Below are 21,961 nucleotides of genomic sequence, written 5' to 3'. Positions count from 1 at the left end.
CTGATAAATACTGTCAGTACAATGGCTGGTCATTCACACAGCAGATGATGTGTACAACAGGAATCTGACGAGAATCACACAAATTGGCAGCATTGGGCAGCTGTTTTTTATCCCTTGTCTTGTGTTGCCTCTGTCCTGCCACACTCATAACCAGCCATCAAGTGTGTATTATTAGAGAAAGGGTAGACAGACAGACAGACAGACAGACAGACAGACATACAGATACTAGATATAGATACTGTGTATATATATAAAGAGATACAGAGAGGTGGGGGGAAAAACTAATATCCTGGTTGGAGAGAGAACGTGTGCACAGGATGAAAGTGGAAGTCGGACAAAATCCATTCCCATTTCATCCCATTCCATTTCACAAGCATCCCTGTCTGAAATAAATGCTGAAGGTACACAGTGTACATTCATTCATCCATGGAATACACCGGAGTGGGTGGTGCAGGAGTTCGTAAAAAAAAAAGGGCAGTGGGAGAATCTGTTCCCCGTAACTATGTGCAATTTCACCTGAGTGCATTGCAATTGTTTCGTTTGAGGATTGGAGGAGTCGAGAAGAGCACGAGTAGGGGCGGGGAAAGTGGAAGGTTGGTCATTGGTGTTAGGCGTTACATTTTTGTCAGGCATCAGGAAAACACATATTGCCACCTGTCACTGCTGATGTTCTTCTCTTTTGGAGCTGTTTTAATGCATTTTTTATTCTGATGGTAGCCAAAAGGCAGGTGCAAGGGAAGGGGCCTAAAGGCGACAGTAGTTTAAAAATGCTCAGGTGATTTACCGACTACCACGACCTGCACGCAAGGTCATGATGCTTGTTCAGAATCAGCGGTTTTAATCGCCATGAAAGTTTGCACAGACAATGAATTTACTTTGGCAGGAAGGTGTAAACATTCAACATATAGGAATCTTAACTTAAATGTGTTGTCTACCTATACTAAAGGTACAAAGTCTCACTAATCTTAAGGGGCTAAAGTATGTACAATTTTGAAACATGTATGAAATGAGAGTATGAAATATAAAATGGCTATAATATACAATATAAAAATACAAATAGTATAAAAAATACAAATAGTATAAAAAAATACAAATAGTGCAAAAAATACAAATAGTGTAACATTTGAACAAATTTGAAAATAGAAAGTTTTCAAGGTGTCATTGTACAGATAGTGGTTAAAGTCTGTGTGCGCCCTTGGCCTTGTTGAAGAGGCCAGCAGCGGTTGGGAAGACTTTTTGTGGCGTGAGGTTTTGGTCCTGATGGACCGCAGCCTTCTGCCGGAGGGGAGTGGCTGAAACAGGGTGTGTCCAGGGTGGGAGGAGTCGGACACAATCTTCCTTGCTCACCTCAGGGTCCTCGAGGTATGCAGGTCCTCGAGGGTAGGCAGACTGCGCGGATGATACGCTGCAGTTTGCTCTTGTCCTTGGCAGTGGAAGCAGCATACCAGATGGTGATGGAGGATGTGAGGATGGACTCAATGATGGCTGTATAGAAGTGCACCATCATTGTCTTTGGCAGGTTGAATTTCTTCAGCTGCCGTAGAAAGTACATCCTCTGTTGTGCTTTCTTGGTGAGGGAGCTAATGTTCAGTTCCCAGCTGAGGTCCTGGGAGAGGATAGTGCCCAGGAAGCGGAAGGACTCCACAGTGTTGACTGAGGAGTCGCACAGGGTGATGGGAGTGAGTGGGGCTGTGTTCTTCCTGAAGTCCACAACCATCTCCACTGTCTTAAGAGCATTGATCTTTAAGTTGTTCTGGCTGCACCGGGTCACCAGGTTGTCAGCTTCACACCTGTAATCAGACTCATCCCCATCAGAGATGAGCCCAATGAGGGTGGTGTTGTCCGCAAACTTCAAGAGTTTGACGGAAGGATTACTGGAGGTGCTGCTGTTGGTGTACAGGGAGAAGAGCATGTTATAGCTAAAGATCTTCATCCATGGTATCTATAAAGGTGTTATGCTCAAGTCCAATGACTGTAAATCAATATGGAATTAAACTCCTTGGTCAACAATTCAGAACTTAAAATTAGATTCTACCTGGCCTAGGGATGGGTATCGAGAACCGGTTCTTGTTTAGAACCGGTTCCCAGTGAATCGATTCCTTGGAATCGTTAGCAAAATTCCTTAATGATTCTGTTAACGATTCTCTGTGCCGTTGCGCATGCGTGAACTTTTATAGTTTATTCAGACATACTGCAGCAAACATGGCAACTAGGAAGAAGCGTTCTAAAGTTTGGTTGTATTTCACACAACAAAATGACAACAACGCCACTTGTAACGTGTGTAAAAAGTCTATTTCGTCGAAGGGAGGAAATACTACAAATATGAAGAAGCATTTGAACACACAGCATGGAATGAAGTTACTGGAACGTCATGTGTTCGATGCATGCAGCAGCGCAGCTAACATTCGCGCTTCATCTCTAACTATCTAAGGTAGAGATAAACTGCTCAAAAGTGATCACAACCACTTGTTAATGTGTTAAGCAATTTGCCTTTATTGTGTGTAGTCGATCTAGTTAAATGTGCCTGAAAATGCCTAAACAACATACCCAAAGTACATTGAAAGCTGTTGTTGAACCATTTGGAGTACATGCATGTAAATGGTCTCTTTTGAAAGGTGACACTGAAGTTATTTCCCCTGTTGTTAGGACCCCTGTAAGTCCTACTGGTGTTGAGTAATAGAAGCTTGAACACAAGGAAACTGAAAGTTTGTATCTCCGACTAGATTTTGTTTTGAAAACAGAGGCCTGAAGAGGCCTAGAGGTGGTAGGTATTAGCTCATTTCAGAGCCAGTCAAAGCCAGTTTGAGAAATTTGTTTAGAACGAGTGTGTGTTTGGGGGCGGTGCAGGACGCACAGACCTAGTTGGCTGTAGAGGGGAGAATCGATAAGAGAATCGATAAGGAATCGAATCGATAAGCAGGAATTGATAAGGAGTCGGAATTGTTAAAATCTTATCAATACGCATCCCTAACCTGGCCCCTACCTCAAATAACTGCTATGTCCATAGTATGTTATGTTTACTTCCAGTGTCCCTGGAACTACTTGTATCCCTTGCACTACTTGTTGCACTCATTATCCTGTTGCATTATTTTCGTCTTGATGCACTGTCTTGCCATGTTGCACACGTTTACACATGCACTTTGTATAGTGATGTGAAGTTCTCACTTAGTCCTACGTAGTTTATATGTTGTTTTATGTAGCACCATGGTCCTGGACATTTTTTGTCCATCATGGACTGTACCAGTATCCAGTATACAGTATGTTTGATAAAAGCTAGTACTACTACCACTACTACTACTACTTCTACTACTACTACTTCTACTATGACTTTTACTATTACTAAAGTGAAGTTTCTGGTTGGAATGAGTGAGCTCAATGCCCTAACATTAAATAGAGACAACTAGATAGGTATCTATGTACTTAGTCAATGAAAGTCACAGCTCAAGTTTTCCTTTCAAATCCACAAGAATATATCCACTTTCAGAAGAGAAAAGGCCATGCATGTACTGCATTGTCATTCTTATGGTAGGGAAAGGAAATCTTGATCCTTGTCCCCTGCAGCCAGAATCAGCCTAAATTGTGACCTGTATGATAAATGAGTGAAGTCAAAGGTGGATGATTTTAAGGTAAGGCAAGAGTGAGTAGGAACTGCAAGGATAGTATAATTTAGCAGAGCTTAGGAAGGACAGCATGATCTTGGCCTTCACAGTGGGTGGTTACAAATATATTTCTGGAGAAGTGGATGCTTTCCGGAAAAACATCACTTTAGTCCCCCAAGTGCCAAAGTTGCAACACTGTTTCTGACATGGAGGCAGTCACAACTGTCAATGGTAAATTTTCCTTATTTATTTCATTCCATTCTCAGCTTAATTTGGAATCTGTGCTACAATAGTGTTACCACTGTTGGCTGAGTGTTTGTTTAGGGTATGTGCCAAATCTCTTTGCAGCATTATAAAGTACGTCCGAGAGGTATGGGAAAAACATGTGCAAGGAGGACAAAGCATAACTCCAGCATGCCTTGGGGGCCCCCCAGGCCATATTTTAAAGAGGTTAGAGGGTGAATATAGAAGTGCATAGTATATTGCTGCTTTTTCCAATGCATTCAACAGTCTGGAACTGGCTGACTTAATGCTAATATTCTTGCTCTGTCATGCTTATACAGTGCTTTCAGACCTGGTGTAAACGCATATTAAGATTAAGAACCTACATTTGGTAATACCATTTCCCAAAGGGCCTGGATCCAATGGAGTTTTAGCATATGAATGAGCGTAAGTAAATGCAAATACCTTTTCTGAAAACTTTGTCTTATCTTGTTTTTTTCCTTCTTCCCCAGCGCCACAGAAATGTATCCAAACATAAATCCATCTCATATCCAAGCTTGGTGTTTCTGCCTGTAGATGGCTTTTGTTCATGGCTGGCTGGCCTTACATTTTCTGCTTAGTGATTGGCAGAGTGTCCACAGGCCAGTTCCTTGAAGACTCCCCCTGTACCGTCTAGAGGTCCACTGCTATTGATTTCCTGCTTGTGCTCACTGCTTGACCTGCCAATCAATGGTCAGAACAGTGGGATGTCATTGGGAGTAAGCTGACGACGTGTGATGCTTGGCAGACATGTAACTGATGGTACCGAAGGAGCAACACATATCAAAAAGAGAGATGGCATAAGGACAAAGAGAGAGACAAACACTACCAAAAAAAACAAAAAAATTTGGAGTTACTGTCAGAGAAAGTCAAGTTAATTTTGAATTAAAAGTCTTGAGGTATTCCTTACTGTATACATTGACAGAAGTGAATAAAATCCAATCAGTTTGGAGAAAACCACCTGGAACCAGGCCATGATTTGGTCTAGGTTATTTCTTTTATGTGCAAGCAGTGTGACTCACCATACAGTACTTGTTATATCCAAGTACCAAGTGATTAGCTGGAAAGAATAATTTTCAAAGATTCACCTGCACCACAACACAGTGGAGTGTAAAACTATTGAGAAACATGACCCCTGTGTTTCACTGTTCAATTTCAAAGATTGACTCTGAGGGGAAGATGGATGGAGAAAGAGAATAAATAAGTAACTTTTTCTTTTAAGAACTCAAGTGTGGTCTCACTATGTAATGCAATGATTTTATGGTAAACCCACAACACGGTTAATGGAATCCAAAAGACAAACCAATTCTGGTTGAGTTTATTAAAATGAAGCAAACACAGCCTAGTTTATGCTCTTTTGGTTTGTCTCCCTTCACAGTCCACCAAAAGTGTATTCTTTGGTTATTGAGATGAGAGGTTGCAGTGGCAGGGGGCTAGATTTATGACATATATTTGAATTAATATCAGTCTGAACCTTTGGCTGTCGTCTGAAGTTGGTTCTCTTCATTTTCATACATAAGATCTATATTGAACCCATGGTTACAGATATACAGCACCCAGCAAAGCAAAGCAGAAAAGCAGAACTAGTTAGAGCGCATTGGATCCAGAGCTTAAGTGCCATGTCGCTTTGTTGAATATTAACATTGAGGGGCCAAAATTGTGTCAAATTAAGATATATATGTGGCAGTAGCCAATCTTTTTGTGAAATTAAACTAACATGAACCGGGTAAAATATAATTAAAAGCTATTAAACCAAAGCAACTTACAAAAATTTAACAATGGGCTTTGGCTTTTTAAGAACAGAATTAAAGCTGGGTTAGGCAAGTTTTGCGAAGCTAGCTATTTTAGCTTATGTTTGACACGATTCAAACCAAAATATCCCACATCCTCACTTCAAAGCCACTCCCACAAAATTACAGTAGCGCGTATTGAGTGCAGAGGCAGAGGGCACGCAGGTACTGGTAGGTAGGTAGACAGACAGGTAGCCTGAATCATTAGTCAGGGTACGGCCTAATGATTTGTTGTGTTTATTACTTATTGTCTTGCGATTCTCACAGATGTTGGATTGATTTCATATTACAGTCAAACCTTTATATGTATTTGCTACTATCAAGATGTGACGTTTATTTAGGCAAATATGACCAAAAGTTCTTCTCAAACACATTAGATACCCTTCCTTTAACTAAAGTTTATTTATTATTTGAGTTTTATAAAACATGGAATACAATTGTTAAAATGTTGCATCATTAATGAGAAACATTGTAAGCTAGTCTGTTTGTGAAAGTACATGACTTTTTTTAACATTTTAAACAAAATGAAATAAACTGTTTTGGATTATAAAAAATTACATAGTTAACAGAGTTAAGCAAGACAACATTATACATTTTTCATGAGCTTGTTGTTGTAATGGCTGCATCCATCTCATTAATGTGTCCCACTCTAATCCTTATGGACCAACAAGCATTAACTATATATACATCTCCATAAATACTTTAACGTTGTGCTTATCTCTGCCGAGTAGCCTGATGCTTCAAGCTAAATTGGAAACTTCAAATCTGATACAGATTGTCTGGACATACACCAAAAGTTAATGGTTGTAGAAGAAGAAAGTCCCCTCTCCACCAACAGCAATGACAGTCAATATCTGGAGATCGTTCATTTTTATACTGAACACAGAAAACACAAAGATAAGAAACAACAGCTGGTATACAGAAAAGACAACAGATGGATACAAAAGGCAGTCCTTGTAAATTATGTAATCCATGGTCCTGACAGCTTTCTTGCAGGTCTAAAAAAACTGGACTTGTGGAACACACACTAAAAGAGGAAATAAAATGGGGACATACATTCGAAACTACAATACAATCAAAATGTCTCAATTTAGAATATATTAAGATCTACCAATTACGATTAATATTTGCCAATGGTAAATTCTTCAATTTCTCCTTTATGACATATAACTACTACACAGAGTATCATATGCTTAGTTAGTATGGGTAGTTTTTGAATTATACACAAACACAGTAAGAAATTAATGGACATCTGTTGTTACAGGAATAATGAATCTTTCTTTAAAATCCGGTAAAAAAAAAATACTTCACAGAGTATTGTACCGCTCCAGGAGTGAAAACTGAACTTTTGAAATGTAGTCCACAATTTAATAAGCAATTTAAAAACTTTTTCTTCAATAACTCTGCAAGGATGGCCATAGTGAGGCAGACATTCAGCTGATACAATGCGATTTTGTTGTCAAGGGTATAACGTCAGCAGAATCAAACATGCTGGCTATAGACCTAGCATCAAGTTGTCTGCAAAGGAAACACTTTACCCCCAGCTCACTGACAGTTATGAGAAACTGCCATTAGTGCATTATGCATAATTGTACACGAGCTCTACTACCAAGTGTCAGTGGGAGACAACCAGCAGCATTGCTCTCTGACGACTATGGCACATTTGTTATTGTGAACCATCAGCAGTTCTCTATGTAAATGAAGTTGCTACAAAGAGTCATTTTCCAATCTTCTGCCATGAAATCACTCCACCTACCTCGGTAATGACCAAGCTAGGAGAGCAGGATTTACATTGCATTTATTCTCAAGAAAATGAATGTTGGGTCAAATATAATATTCCTACACCTGACAAAAGACAATATCCAAAATCAGGATTTGGTTTTATCAAAGTTTCTTTTATTTTTTTTATTTTTTATTTTATATGCAGAAATAAGCTTTTTTTCCCCAGTAATGATCATTCTTGGGAAACAACATACAATGAGTGTATAAACCTTTTGGAGGACCGTTTTTGTTGAGCCACGGGAAAAAGAGTATAGTAAGATACTGTACGTCCTGTTTCTGTATATAAAATAGCCCTTGGATCTAATGTAAAATAATCCTTTGATTAGCTTCATTGAATATCAAACTGTACAGTACAATAAACAATACGTTTAGAATCCACTTATATATTAGATATTCATCAGACTATGTACAGGTCTGTTGTGTACATGACGTGGCACTATGCGATTAGACTGAGAGACAGAGGTTTGGTGTAAAATGGCTTGGGGCACCAATCCCAAAGATGAGCTACAGTGTAATTAGGCATTAGCACCCAGCAGGAAGCCTGGTAACATGAGCTGAACCCAGATTAGAATGATTATGAGAGATAATTCACTCTAATAAGCACAGAGCATACTCTGAAATCACACTAAATCAGAGGTAGAACTTGATACTTCTCTAATGGGTAATGTAGATCCAACTATTTAGATAAAATATATAGTCATATTCTTCATCACTATATGCCTCGTTTATGATTTTCTTGAGTTAGGCTACACATGACACAAACATAGTCCTCCTAAAGTTGGCTACCATGTAGCCTATTATACAAGAACAAGTAGCATTTGGGGCAAATGAGGTCTGCATATGAACCGCCCCAATATAAGCAGTAGAATTGAGAAATATAGGTTACTTAATTAACGTTGCGGTTACGGACTGGCGACGTCACAAAATGACGTTGCTAGGAGGTTGCGGTTAAGGACTGGCAATATCACAAAATCACGTTGCCTGGACGTCGCGGTTACGGACTGGCAACGTCATTTTGTGACGTTGCCGTTACCAACTGGCGTCTTTCACTTCCCACGTTGCGGCAACGTCGCCAAAGACGTTGCGGCAACGAATGTTTGGTCATCGAATGACGTTGCGGCAACGTAACTGTGTTAGCTGGGTATGCAGTCATTCAAAATATTGTTTGTATGATTTAAAAAATCATCATTTTAAGTGAACTTCTGTAATTTGTACAGATTTTTGGAATATTTCAAATGAAGGCCACAACAAACTGGACCGTTTACAGGGCTGCCAACTTTTCCAAAAACCTTGGCGTGAGATTTGGTAGCAACCCCCCCCCCCCCCCCCCCCTTAGGCGAGCTTTCGCGAGCTTCACTCCCCCCCCAGGCGAGTTAACCTGCGCCTCGTCCGTTACTGTTTACAACGTTAGCTTGGCTACTTGTTTGGCGTTGCCTTTTCAGTGTGAGATATACAATGTGTGGCGTGAGAGCGTGAGAAATGGTTGAAATGCGTGTGTCACACGGCGAAACCGTGAGAGTTGGCAGCTCTGCGTTTAGTAGGGATGGGTATCGAGAACTGGTTCTTGTTTAGAACCGGTCCCATTCCTTGGAATCGTCAGCCAAATTCTTTAACGATTCTGCTAACGGTTCTCTGTGGCATTGCGCATGCGTAAACTTGATAGTTTATTCAGACTGCAGCAAACATGGCAACTAGGCAGAAGCGTTCTAAAGTTTGGTTGTATTTCACACGACAAAATGACAACGCCACTTGTAACGCGTGTAAAATTGTCTATTTTGTCGAAGGGATGAAATACAACAAATAAGAAGAAGCATTTGAACACACAGCATGGTATGAAGTTACTGGAATGTCATGTGTTCAATGCATGCAGCAGCGCAGCTAACTTTTGCGCTTCATCTCTAACTATCCAAGGTAGAGCTAAACTCCTCAAAAGTGATCACAACCACTTGTCACTGTGTGAAACAATTTGCCTTTATTGTGTATAGTCGATCAAGTTATCTTCTGTCCCGTCGTTTGAAGCATACATTTTAGCTCCGGCATTCGTCTCCCATTATTGATCACTTCACGTTAATTATCGGAGTGCGTGTGTTATCAGCAAACGTTCGCGTTGTCGTGTTAACCCATAATTAAACTGAGCATATCGATTTTTAATCCATTATTAAACTTCGCATTTTAATTGTTTAACAGAATGGCCGATGTTTGACACTGTCATATTATATGATTTGACCTTGGCTGAAAATGGAAGATTCTATAGCTAAGCTAGCATAGCTAATAGAAGTGTAGAAGAAGAGCAACGGAAAAATTGTAAATGTGTATGTCCTACATACTGTATATGGTGTGCAGCATTATAGAAAATTATAGAAAAGAAAATTAATGTAAATAAACCCGTTTGTGCTGTTTTTTCCCCCCCTTGCCCAATAAAAATCGATAAGGAATCGAATCAATGAGCAGGAATTGATAAGGAATCGGAATGGATCAAATCTTATCAATTCTCAACCCTACCGTTTAGACATGTAATATTATTATTAATTTAATATTAATCAACCAGGACAAAAAGAAAGTGAGTTATTTGTCAAACTACCTAGTATACTATTTTGTAAGTAACACTTTTTGGTGAAAAAAACTCAGATAGCACCTAAGTCTATTTTACTAAACCATGCCTTTCAGTTGCCTCTGACAAAAGAACAAAAATCACATCTCATTGTTTAAAGGTCCCATGGCATGAAAAGTTCACTGGGTGAGGTTATTTAACATTAATATGAGTTCCCCTAGCCTGCCTCTGGTCCCCCAGTGGCTAGAAAATTTTGATAAGTATAAACCAAGCCCTGGGTATTCTTCTCCGCCTTTGAGAAAATGAAAGCTCAAACGCTCCGATTAGAAAATGTTTCTCATATGTCGTCGTAAGGGGAAAGGTTACCTCACCTTTTTCTGCTTTGCCCACCGAGAGAATTTGGTCCGCCAATGAGAAAATGAGCTACGCGATATTGGTTTTTCCTGGAGAGACATCATGGCTTGCAAGCGACCGAAGCGTGGCAGTTAGCCCCGCTTCTCTCCTCCTCATAGCATTTAAAGCTACAGACACAGAAATGGCAGGTCCTAAGGAAAACTCATTGTGGGACTGCTCGTAGTGGCTGTTATTCTGCACCAAGGCTGAATTTCGGGAAAGAGACTTCAGATACAGTACTAGGGGACCACTAAGGCCTATATAAAAGCATCAAAAAACAGCATGCCATGGGACCTTTAAGCAATAGCTTTTAACCCTTGTACTGCCTTCGGGTCACATGACCCAAAGGTAACGAACCATTGTTGTGTTTACCCAATTTAACCCAATACAAAAACAAATAAAAATAATTTTCTTTTAACCTTCGCAATGTGGGGGGTCTGAGACAGCCCAACGGTTAAAAGAAAATGCTTCACTTTGTTTTTGTATGCGGTAAAGTTGTCGCAATACGACGGTGTGTCACAATGACTGATGGGTCAGAATCCCCACAATGTGAATGGAAGCAAACAGTCTATCCTGGTAAACTGTGTCTTTGTACAAAGGAAAATCTCCCTTCCAAAGTCTCCTCAGAGACAGAACACCAAAATAACAGAGACAAAGCTACAGACAGGCCAACCCTTCGAGGACAGAGGGAGATAAGCGTGGCATCCAGACAAATACATTACATTTAGTCATTTAGCAGACGCTCTTATCCAGAGAGACTTACAGTAAGTACAGGGACATTCCCCCCGAGGCAAGTAGGGTGAAGTGCCTTGCCCAAGGACACAACGTCATTTTGCAGAGCCTGGAATCGAACCGGTAACCTTCAGATTACTAGCCCGACTCCCTAACCGCTCAGCCACCTGATTCCCTACATGTATATTAATTACATGTAAATACATGTAATTTGTTTGTACCCACCCCTGTAGCACAGGGATTACAAAGTCAATGGTTGTTCTATTTAAATATAATATCCATTTATTTAAAAAAGTGCCACTCCCATTAGAAAGGGATCAATCATAAAATTATTCTACTAGACTGCTTAAGTGAGAAACAGTAGGGAGTTCAGACTCCCCAGACAAGGACCTGAAGTCCTAAACACATCACCATGAAATAGAGGCTTAATTAAACATTCTGGGTTAAAAATGTAACGCCGAAGTACAAACATTTGTGTTTATGGATACAGTCAATTTCCTTCTGTGGTATAGGAGGATTTGGCTTGTTTTTTTCAATGATATTAAACAGTGTACATTAAGAATACTTAATATATTATATATATGAAATTATTCTTGGAAACCTGATCTTTTCACTGAGGAGACATAGGAAAAAAGACAAATATAGGAATAGAGGCATAGAGAGAGAGACTTAGATAGACGCAGGATTTGTTTTCACCTGCTGCCAATTGTTCCAGCATTCCCTTCCTGTCCTCTCAATATATCACCATCACCAATGGTGTGAATCTGACAGGACTGTAGATATAAGAAATACTATCCATGGGTTACATTTTACATTTATTCATTTAGCAGACGCTTTTATCCAAAGCGACTTCCAAGAGAGAGCTTTACAAAGTGCATAGGTCACTGATCATAACAACAAGATAGCCACAAAAACATTGCGAGTAGCCAAAACATGAAGCACACATTGTGAACAACCAAAGTAAGTGCCAAAGGGAAGAACCATAAGAGCATGTAGTTAAACAAGTTACAATTATCCCTGGGGATTTTGATAATATCTGTCCTTTACCTTCACTTTGTTCCTGTATGTCCATCCTGGGTCACCATGTCACATCTATATTTTAGCACACCAAATTTCCTGCGGGATCCATGGGATCACACTTCCTGTGCAGTGCACAGACACTCCATGTATGGACCTCTGATAGTGCTAAATTGGCAATTCATGGAAATTGTGGTCCTTGGTAAAAACAAATCAATAGCTATTCAGAAAATGAGGACTCAAAATCAATAGAGAGAAGTCATTAGAATGGAAGTCTATGTTTTTGTGTGTGTGTATGTGTTTGCACACATACATTTGCACATGGATATGCTCTTTTCCTTGTTCACCAACAGCTGCACCTCCAGTCGTCCGTCAAACTCCTGAAGTTTGCGGACGACAACACCCTCATGAGGCTCATCTCTGGTGGGGATGAGTCTGACTTTAGGTGGGAAGCTGACAACCTGGTGACCTGGGGGGTATTCCAAGTAGCGGGTTTAGTGAAAACTTTGAGTTGTTTAACCCTGAAAAGAGGCATACTCCGAGTTCCACGTTCCAGAAAGAGAGGTAACGAAACCTTTTGGTAAGTTGCCATGGTAACTTACGCTGTGAAACTAACCTGCTCGCTAGCAGGTTTTCTATGAAAAACTCTGCGTTTTCCTAGCAATCCCCACCCACTTTCGGATTTTGAAACAGTTTGTAGACATGGGGTGTCCTTTCCTGGGTCGGCCGATCGATTACGAGCAAAATATAATTTGCATAGCCTTACGCCAGGAGAGGATTTTAAGACCGCGATTGGATGCACTTTCATTCCCCGATGAATACCTACGCGAACGTTACCGTTTTTCATCAGATTCAATAATTTATCTTACCAACATTCTCCATCCATACATTGCTAATGTAACACACCGTGGACGTGCTCTCAGAACAGACCAAATGATATGCGTTGCTCTCCGTTTCTTTGCCAACGGGAGTTTCCTATACAACATTGGCGATGCAGAACATCTTGGAAAAGCAACAGTCTGCCGAGCCATAAGAAAAGTGGCCCTGGCACTGAAAGGCCTACTGCAGACCTACGTAGTCTTTCCTGGGCACAAACCTCTAAGGACCATCAAAGAGGAATTTCACATGATTTCAGGTGACTGATTCACACATTCAGTTTAAGTCAATGAAGAAATTTGAAATCATGTGAATGACAATGTTGCAATCTCAGACTGAGATGAGTAAATCCTTTCCATTTTGCAGGATTTCCCAATGTGATTGGCTGCATTGATGGCACCCACATCCCCATCATAGCTCCATCCATTAATGAAGGAGACTATGTGAATAGGAAGTCATTCCACAGCATTAATGTGCAGGTAGATTTACTGTCTTACAATAATAAAGACTACAGCACAACTTTAAAATATTGCAGCTAATATCTCTTCTCTGCACTGGCAAGATTATATGTGATGCAGCACATTTGATATCAAATGTGGAGGCCAAATGGCCTGGCTCGGTACATGACTCAAGGATATATCGCGAGTCTACCCTGAGCAACAGAGTTGCAAATGGTAAGTTAAGCTTTGAACAAATAACATTCCCTTGTCTGCCTCTTCTACCACACTCACAATGTACCCACTATATACTTACAGGAGAGTTTCATGGCCACCTGCTTGGTGACAGAGGGTACCCATGCCAGCCCACTCTGATGACCCCTTACCATGACCCTGAGCCGGGCCCTCAGCAGTGGTACAATGTGTCCCACTGCAGGACTAGAGCACGGGTGGAGATGACCATAGGCATTCTCAAAGCCCGGTTCCAGTGCCTACGTAAACTGAGGGTAAAACCAGAGAGGGCATGTGATATTATTGTGGCATGTGTTGTTCTTCATAATATTGCCACTATTAGAGGAGAGCAACACCCTGCCGTACAAAACGACCCTGAGGACGACCATCCCCTCCAACCTGCAGATGTCCAAAATGGGAGAGAAGTCAGAGACATACTGTGCCGCACACACTTCCACCAACCCTGACACTGAAATAAACACAAATCATTGCCATTTCATTTTGTCTTCTTTATTGCCTACAAATAGAAATGCAACAATTAATATTAATATATTGTTCTGACAATTAACTCACTCACCTGTGACCATGCACCCAACTGCAGCTGGTGTTCTAGCAATTCAATTTCTAGATCCGTCTTCTTTATCTTCCGCCCCAAATACACCATCTCTTGGTCAGTTTTCTCCATTTGTTTTAACAAATGGAGTTTGTACAAGTCCTTAACTGGTAACTGGGAATACATTAGGATGAAATTAAATCCCAGTTCTACACACAGAATTCACCTGCCATTTACTGAACATCTCACTGTCTGTAGCTGTGCTTTGGAGGTTGATGGACCCCTCTCCTGGCAAGGCTCATCCATGCTCTGTTCAACAGGATCAGACTGTGCATTTAGTTTTTACATTCATTACTCTCATCACTTCAGTGTACATTTTAAACTGACAATTACACCCAATACTGTAAATAAAGTACATGGAGAGAGAACTATCATATATGTAGCTACCATATATGTAGGCCTCTCTGCAACCCCGTCTGTGGTAGCAGTCAATGTGTCATCATCATCATCATCCTGTGATGAAAGGTATTGTTTCAGGATAGTCACCACTACTATGCATAATGGAGTATTGAGTGGCCTACTTACAAGTGGTACCGTTGTGCAAAGGCTTGCAGGAGGCTCAACCACTCGGATTACACCATCAGTGACTAGAAGTGGACCAGAGTGGAAAATGAAAACACATTCACACACATACTCGCACACATACTTACATCTTATGTAGGCACTTGTGTCCTGTGGGGTGATTGGCTCTGATGAGCTTCCTCCAGGGATGCCTTCAGCCACTGGACGGCCAATGTTGTGGCTCAGAGCCAGCTCTTCTGCAGAGGTCAGAGGTGCTGGCCCTCCACCCGTTTTGCGTGCCTCTGCCTTCTTTCTATTTGCTGAATTGAACTCAGTGTTAATTTAAGCAAGATATCAGGCGACAGGACATTGTGTGTTTCCTCCACTACAGGATAAAATAGGCAATGAGGATATTCACTTTGTATGTCAAATATGATACCAAAGTGATGGAAGCTACAATCATGAACCTATAGGCCAAAAGGCTAAATATGCATACCTGTTTGTATTACGTTTCATTTTCAATTGTTGCCAAGTGCGTTTCACGCCTGTGGGATTGCACCTATATGAACATTGTATTTGATTACATTAAAATTCCAACACTTTTTCACCTGTAATATTAACGGACATTAAATGTTCGATTTATGGACTAAATTCAAATTTACGCATTGACTCGATCAGCAATTCTTTCCCACGCCAATTGTCTGTCCTTCGCAGCTACAGCCGTATTACTTTTTGTCCGAAATATGTGCTCGGACTCGCCATACGCACGGATTAAAATTTCCAATTCCATTGCGGTGAAATAGGAAGCCCTTTTTTTGTCGCCTTTTTCCATGGTGAATCCTAGTATCGGAGCTCCATAGATGTTGGCTTTTAGTAGAACTCGTGCACGCGCTAAACTCAGAGTTGACGTACTCCGAGTCGAATTAACTAATTCATATCAGGTGTTCTGGAACCGAATTTCCCATGTTAGAGTAACTCAACTCTGAGTTCAGGGTTAATCTCAGAGTTTGTTAAACCCGCTACCTGGAATACCCCCCTGGTGTAGCCAGAACAACTTAGGGCTCAATGCTCTTAAGACAGTGGAGATGGTTGTGGACAGGAAGAATACAGCCCCACTCACCCTCATCACCCTGTGCGACTCCTCAGTCAACAATGTGGAGTCCTTCCGCTTCCTGGGCACTATCCTCTCCCAGGACCTCAGGTGGGAACTGAACATTAGCTCCCTCACCAAGAAAGCACAACAGAGGATGTACTTTCTATGGCAGCTGAAGAAATTCAACCTACCAAGGACAACCTACCATCTGTTACGCTGCTGCCACTGCCAAGGACAAAAGCAGACTGCAGCGTAACATCCAAGTTGCTGAGAAGGTGATCGGCTGCAATCTACCTACCTTCGAGGACCTGCACACTTCTAGGACTCTGAGGCGAATTAGGAAGATTGTGGCCGACTCCTCCCACCCTGGACACACTATGTTCCAGCTACTCCCCTCTTGCAGAAGGCTGCGGTCCATCAGGGCCAAAACATCACGCCATAAGAACAGTTTCTTTCCATCTGCTGCTGGCCAAGGCCAAGGACTCCCACTGACATTTAACACTTTTATTATCTATTATCATCCAACAACTATTTGCACTCTTCACGAGCCACTTTGACCTAATTTGAACTATGTTGCTCCATTCTTATTTCGATTTTTATATATATTGTATATTTTATATTTTACATTGTTTAGTTCTTATAATTGGTTAGACTATTGTACTTTTGCTACTTTTTTTATTTAAGATCTGTATATGTTTATTGTATGCACCTTCCTGCCACAGAAGATTCAGTGTCTGTGTAGGGAGTCAGTTGGCTGAGCGGTGAGGGAGTCGGGCTAGTAATCCGAAGGTTGCCAGTTTGATTCCCGGTCATGCCAACTGACGTTGTGTCCTTGGGCAAGGCACTTCAACCTACTTGCCTCGGGGGAATGTCCCTGTACTTACTGTAAGTCGCTCTGGATAAGAGCGTCTGCTAAATGACTAAATGTAAATGTAAACTTACATGGCAAATAAACCAAATTCTGATTCTCATATTGTACAGTCTGTGTTGAGTCCCCAATGTAATATAATGGGAAATTATCTTGAAGATGTGAGGACTTCAGATGATGTTCCAGCTGCTCTTTTGGAGCATGCTCCAGTGAATATGAAAACTGACTTCCTGAGAGTTATGGCTGGACCAATGACCACCTCGACACCTCAGTAATCTCAAACTTAGGAACTGGGAGCATGTATAGGAATGTTCAATCATGTATGAAAACTAAGCTGTTCTTATGTATAGTGCAGCATATTTGCTGAGGAAACTCTTAGAAAATTCCCCAAACGTGTATGAAAAGATGTATACCAGATAATAACTTTGAGAAGTAAAAATTATTTGAATGGAGACAGTACATTTGATGATTTAAGATGTTTCTCACAATTTCTTACCGTATTTCTATTGACAACTTTATTCATTCTACTATCCTACTCTGTCCCTTGCTACACACTTGGATTCTAAGAGGTAAATAAAAGTTCAATTCAAGGAGACAGCTCAAAGGAAAAACCTTCAAATAGTTCATCTCAGGGAATAAGAATAACCAGGAGAATGAACTCCTTCAGAACGCTCCGGAGAAAGAGATTATTTCCCATTTTGACAGTTTTTGAGGGATTACTCAGACTATGAAAAAACTTTTTTAAAGAGCCCTCTCTCACTCCAGATATTGTAACCGGACTATAATAACTCTTATTCAACTCTAAGAAGACGTCCTGCTAGAAATGTCAAGCAGTGGTATGTCGATACACTTAAAATTCCTGTGTAGCAACTGAGCAGGAGTATGTTGATGTGGAGGGGCACAAAAAGAGTGACATTTAATTTAACAGTTGAATTAAGTGTGTGGCTTTGTATTTACACCATACCTCATTGGCAGTCTTCATTGGGTTTGATTTTATTTTGTCATGAAACATTCTGGAAGTGTTCTATTGCATATTTGGAGGGAGTCAGGTGGCTGAGCGGTGAGGGAGTCGGGCTAGTAATCTGAAGGTTGCCAGTTCGATTCCCGGCAATGTCAATTGACGTTGTGTCCTTGGGAAAGGCACTTCACCCTACTTGCTTTGGGGGGAATGTCCCTGTACTTACTGTAAGTCACTCTGGATAAGAGCGTCTGCTAAATGACTAAATGTAAATATTTCTGACATTTAATTTCATGGCATTCTGTTGATAAAATAATATAATAAAAAAGATCTGATGAAATTGCTATGAACAATGGTTATTATATGGTCTCTACTTTAAGGTACAGTGCATACTGTATCAGTTTGGTCATTTTGTAGAAAATGAAAGTCCTCACATCACACGTAGACATTTGGTCCACTACAACATCCACCACAACAAGAACATTTTTGTCATTTTCTTGGCGGTGAGAAAAAGCCTCTAGACAAGAAAAAAAAGTGTGATGGACGTATTGTAGAAAGATCTGAAAAAGCTGTTGAGGGACGAAATGTTGAAAGAAGGCAAGTGAGGAAGAAGAAGAAGTTGACAGATATTATGTCCTCCCTCTCGCACTCTCTGAAAATGTGTGACATCCCTCCAGGCTGGCAGTTTTTTTTTATCAGGGGGTGATGTGTGGAGTGGGGTACAATGAGCTAAGGGGCTGATGACACAATGTGTCCCATATCTCTGTCTCCAATGAAGACATGTAACTCTTTTGAAAATGACATAGTGACACTGTGACAAGGACCATCGGGCTCCCTTCACAGCACTCTTCACTCTTAAGTCACTCATTCACATTAGCAGTCATGTGCCCCCTTTTCTCTGAACCATATCTCCTTAAATACTCTTCATATTTCTTTCACTTACCCTTCTTACGGTTTGGCTTGTAGCAACTGACTCCGACACGCTGCCTTGTGTCATGTCATTAGATGTAATTACAAATCATGGACTCTCAATTCTGCCATAATAAATGACCTCTCTGGATAGATGGCATTTCTGGTGCTACATCTGTGGAAGAGTTGAATAAAATGGATAATGTTGCTAGTGTCATTTTCAACACACAATGTAATGAGTAGAATATCATCATCTCAATAACTCCTGCATGGTTACAGAATAATGTGTGATGTAATGGGTAGACAAAGATCAATACATTTATCTCATTCACCCTCTATTTTGTTAGATTCCATCTTGAACAAAAATCATACTATATTTCAGTTGACAGTTTCTGTCTCAAAAGCTATTAAGCAATCAGCAGGGAAGCCAAATGAGTAAGTGCATTGTATGAAAAACATACTGTATTACTAATGTCCTCCCATTTAGCACCCAGACTGTACTTGACAGCTTTCTAGACTACAACGTTCATATGCTGTTTCTAGAATAAAACTGCTTTCTTTATCTTTCTTTTTTCATATAATTTCTGAGACATTTCTCCCGTTATCAGAACAATATTTACAATTTTATTCTAATCCGACATGGCCAGGAAGTGAGGTAAAGACAACAATTCTGTAACTGTGCTGTAAGCTAAATGTCTCAACAACATTCTGTCCATTGTGACAAGTCAGCAATGTTATAGCACAAACAAAACAAAAAAAAATTCTTCCTTAGTATGCATTGGTTGTTTGTTCCAGTGCTCTGGCAATGGATGAAATATTGGAGATTAGAGCAGGGGCGGGCGGTCTGTGTTTGCCTGTCCTGGAATATCAGACAGGGACGCAGGGACATTGTGCTGATATGAAAGCTGACAGCGCTTGTTCACACTGTAGCACTCTACTCGTCTTCAGTAGCACCAGAAGGAGGGAAGTTGGCTGTGATGGGAAAGGCTACAGTTTAGGCCCGGGTGACAGACGGGGACTAGGTCCAGGACTGATGAGCTGCTTCAGGGATAATGCCAGGCGTGGAGTTGACATGTGATTTGGGAGAAGGTTTTATGCAATCTTTTAGTCATTATTCTTAATCACATACTTCAGCGTTTTTTCTAGAGACACTTTTGCTCCTTCTCATATCCTCCGTCTTGGGGCTGACAGTGACAAATCATGGAACACTGCTGCAGTATCTCCACGCTACTGGAGGGGCAAATTATTATAGGTTATTTTCTTTCTTCTTCCAAAAAAGGTCTCTGACTATTCATGTAGACTATCTGAACACATCCTCATATTGTGGTACTGTTATAGTTGTTGGAGAATTGTGCTGAACAGCACGTCCCCTATGAATTTTTGGGTTGTGAAATCAAACAGCCTGTAATGTAGTAAACACTGACATACAGTGGCTTCAGAAAGTATTCTGACCCCTTCACTGGCGTTTGATGTAATTGTAAATTGGATACAATTTCAATTTTGTACATTATTCCAAATTCAATTTCTTATCATGATAGAGCAAAAACTATTTCTCTTTTTTTTGCCAATTCAGAAAATTCTAAAACTGAAATCTCTCATTTACATTCATATTCAGACCCTTATTTCAGTACTTTTAAAAGCCCCGTTGGCAGCATTTACAGCTGAGACTCATTTGATTCTTCGCTGCAAGCTTTGCAAACCTGGATCTGGACAGTTTAACCCATTCTTCCTGGCAGATCCACTCAAGATACATCAGATTGGATGGGAAGCATCTGTGAACTGCCATTTCTAGGTCTCTCCACAGATGTTCTATAGGGTTCAAGTCTGGGATTTGGCTGGGCCGCTCAAGGACAGTTACGGTGCGTTCACACTGCAGCGGAGCGGGCGGCGCGGGGTGTCGGCTTCCAATTCATTTTCAATGAAATCAGGCGTTGACGCTCGCATAGGGCATTTTGGGAAGGCGAACGGAGCGGAGTGTTGCAAGTTGGATTTTCTCAACGTTATGTAAATGAGGAGCGTGAAAACGCTAGCGTTAGCCAATCGGATTGGTTTCTTGTTTCTTGTAACGTAGAAACTGTTTGTCATGGTAAACATTTCTAGGTTTTACAATTTCAGTCAGGAGTCAGGTGGCTGAGCGGTTAGGGAACCGGGCTAGTAATCTGAAGGTTGCCAGTTCGATTCCCGTCTGTGCCAAATGACGTTGTGTCCTTGGGCAAGGCACTTCACCCTACTTGCCTCGGGGAGAATGTCCCTGTACTTACTGTAAGTCGCTCTGGATAAGAGCGTCTGCTAAATGACTAAATGTAAATGTAATGTAAATTTCAAGATGGAGGAGAAACTTATCATATGTGTCTGCACACCCAGTTCTGTTCAGAACAAAGTTACGTAATGTGACGAGCCTGAATTTAAAGATTACATTAAACTAATAATGCATGGTGCAGGGTTTCGGATGTTGTCAGTGTCCCTAGTGTGTTTTTATACTTTTAAATTCAGTCTGGTCACATTACGTGACTGTTCTGTGTAACTGCTAGCTTGCTAGCCCAGCCTACAAACGACTGGTTGAGTGACCGGTGGCATAACATGTATTCTACTGTAATCTTGCACTAGTAATTCTGTATTTTTACACAAATGTTGTGTAAAAGTGGTATTTTGATCGATATTGTGAGTACATGAACCCAAGTCTGCACGCTTTGTCATGACTACAACAGTGAACTTATAGAACTACAACTCTGTATTAACTTTTCTAACACGCCCCCGAGCGTGGTGTACTGTGGGAAGGCAAGCGGTGCAGAGCGTTAAAAAACGCTGCAGTGTGAACGCACTGTTACAGACTTGTCCCGAAGCCTCTCTGGCATTGTATTGGCTGAATGCTTCAGGTCATTTTTGTGCTGTAAGTTAAACTGTTATCCCATGATGAGGTCACATACACCCTGGAGAACGTTTACTTCAATTGAAAGATTCTAAAACCTTAATGAAACCATAATGAAATCAAATGATCTTAGGTTAGGGGTTCATAATGAATATTAAAGACACACCCATGAAAGACACACATGAAATTACTATAACACAACCAACCCGTAACTCCATAAATAAACAAACAATTAATACATATTTGGATGCATTCATTGTTCCATCAATTCTGACCAGTCTCCCTTTCCCTGTTCACCACACATAATGCTTGGAGTTCTGTCCAAAGAAAAATGTTTTGTCTCATCAGACCAGAATTATTTTTCCTCATCCTCCAAATCCTGTAATTTCCATTAGTAAAACTCTAAGCAGGCTGTGATATGCCTTTTACTCAAGAGTGGCATCCGTCTAGCTACTCACCCATAAAGGCCTGATTGATGGAG

At 40.7% G+C, this 21,961-nt stretch overlaps 1 protein-coding gene across 1 annotated transcript; it reads left to right on the top strand.

Annotated features, from left to right (window-relative positions):
* The first annotated feature begins 13,058 nt into the window (after window positions 1–13,058).
* LOC136936344 (putative nuclease HARBI1) lies at window positions 13,059–14,136 on the top strand. Its single transcript, XM_067230144.1, has 4 exons — window positions 13,059–13,260; window positions 13,368–13,480; window positions 13,564–13,675; window positions 13,757–14,136. Exons 1-4 carry the CDS (start codon window positions 13,059–13,061, stop codon window positions 14,134–14,136), a joined length of 807 nt encoding a protein of 268 aa, XP_067086245.1.
* Window positions 14,137–21,961: the final 7,825 nt, after the last annotated feature.

Source organism: Osmerus mordax, chromosome 26 (assembly GCF_038355195.1).
Source record: "Osmerus mordax isolate fOsmMor3 chromosome 26, fOsmMor3.pri, whole genome shotgun sequence".
Classification (NCBI taxonomy): domain Eukaryota; kingdom Metazoa; phylum Chordata; class Actinopteri; order Osmeriformes; family Osmeridae; genus Osmerus; species Osmerus mordax.
The sequence above is the reverse complement of the archived record's forward strand: the minus strand, read 5'-3'. Positions and strand labels throughout refer to the sequence as shown.

Coding starts and splice junctions, on each gene's coding strand:
- LOC136936344 (XM_067230144.1), top strand. CDS start 13,059: ATGATATGCGTTGCTCTCCGTTTCTTTGCCAACGGGAGTTTCCTATAC. Junction 13,261..13,367: donor GGAATTTCACATGATTTCAG/GTGACTGATTCA, acceptor TCCATTTTGCAG/GATTTCCCAATGTGATTGGC. Junction 13,676..13,756: donor GAGCAACAGAGTTGCAAATG/GTAAGTTAAGCT, acceptor ATATACTTACAG/GAGAGTTTCATGGCCACCTG.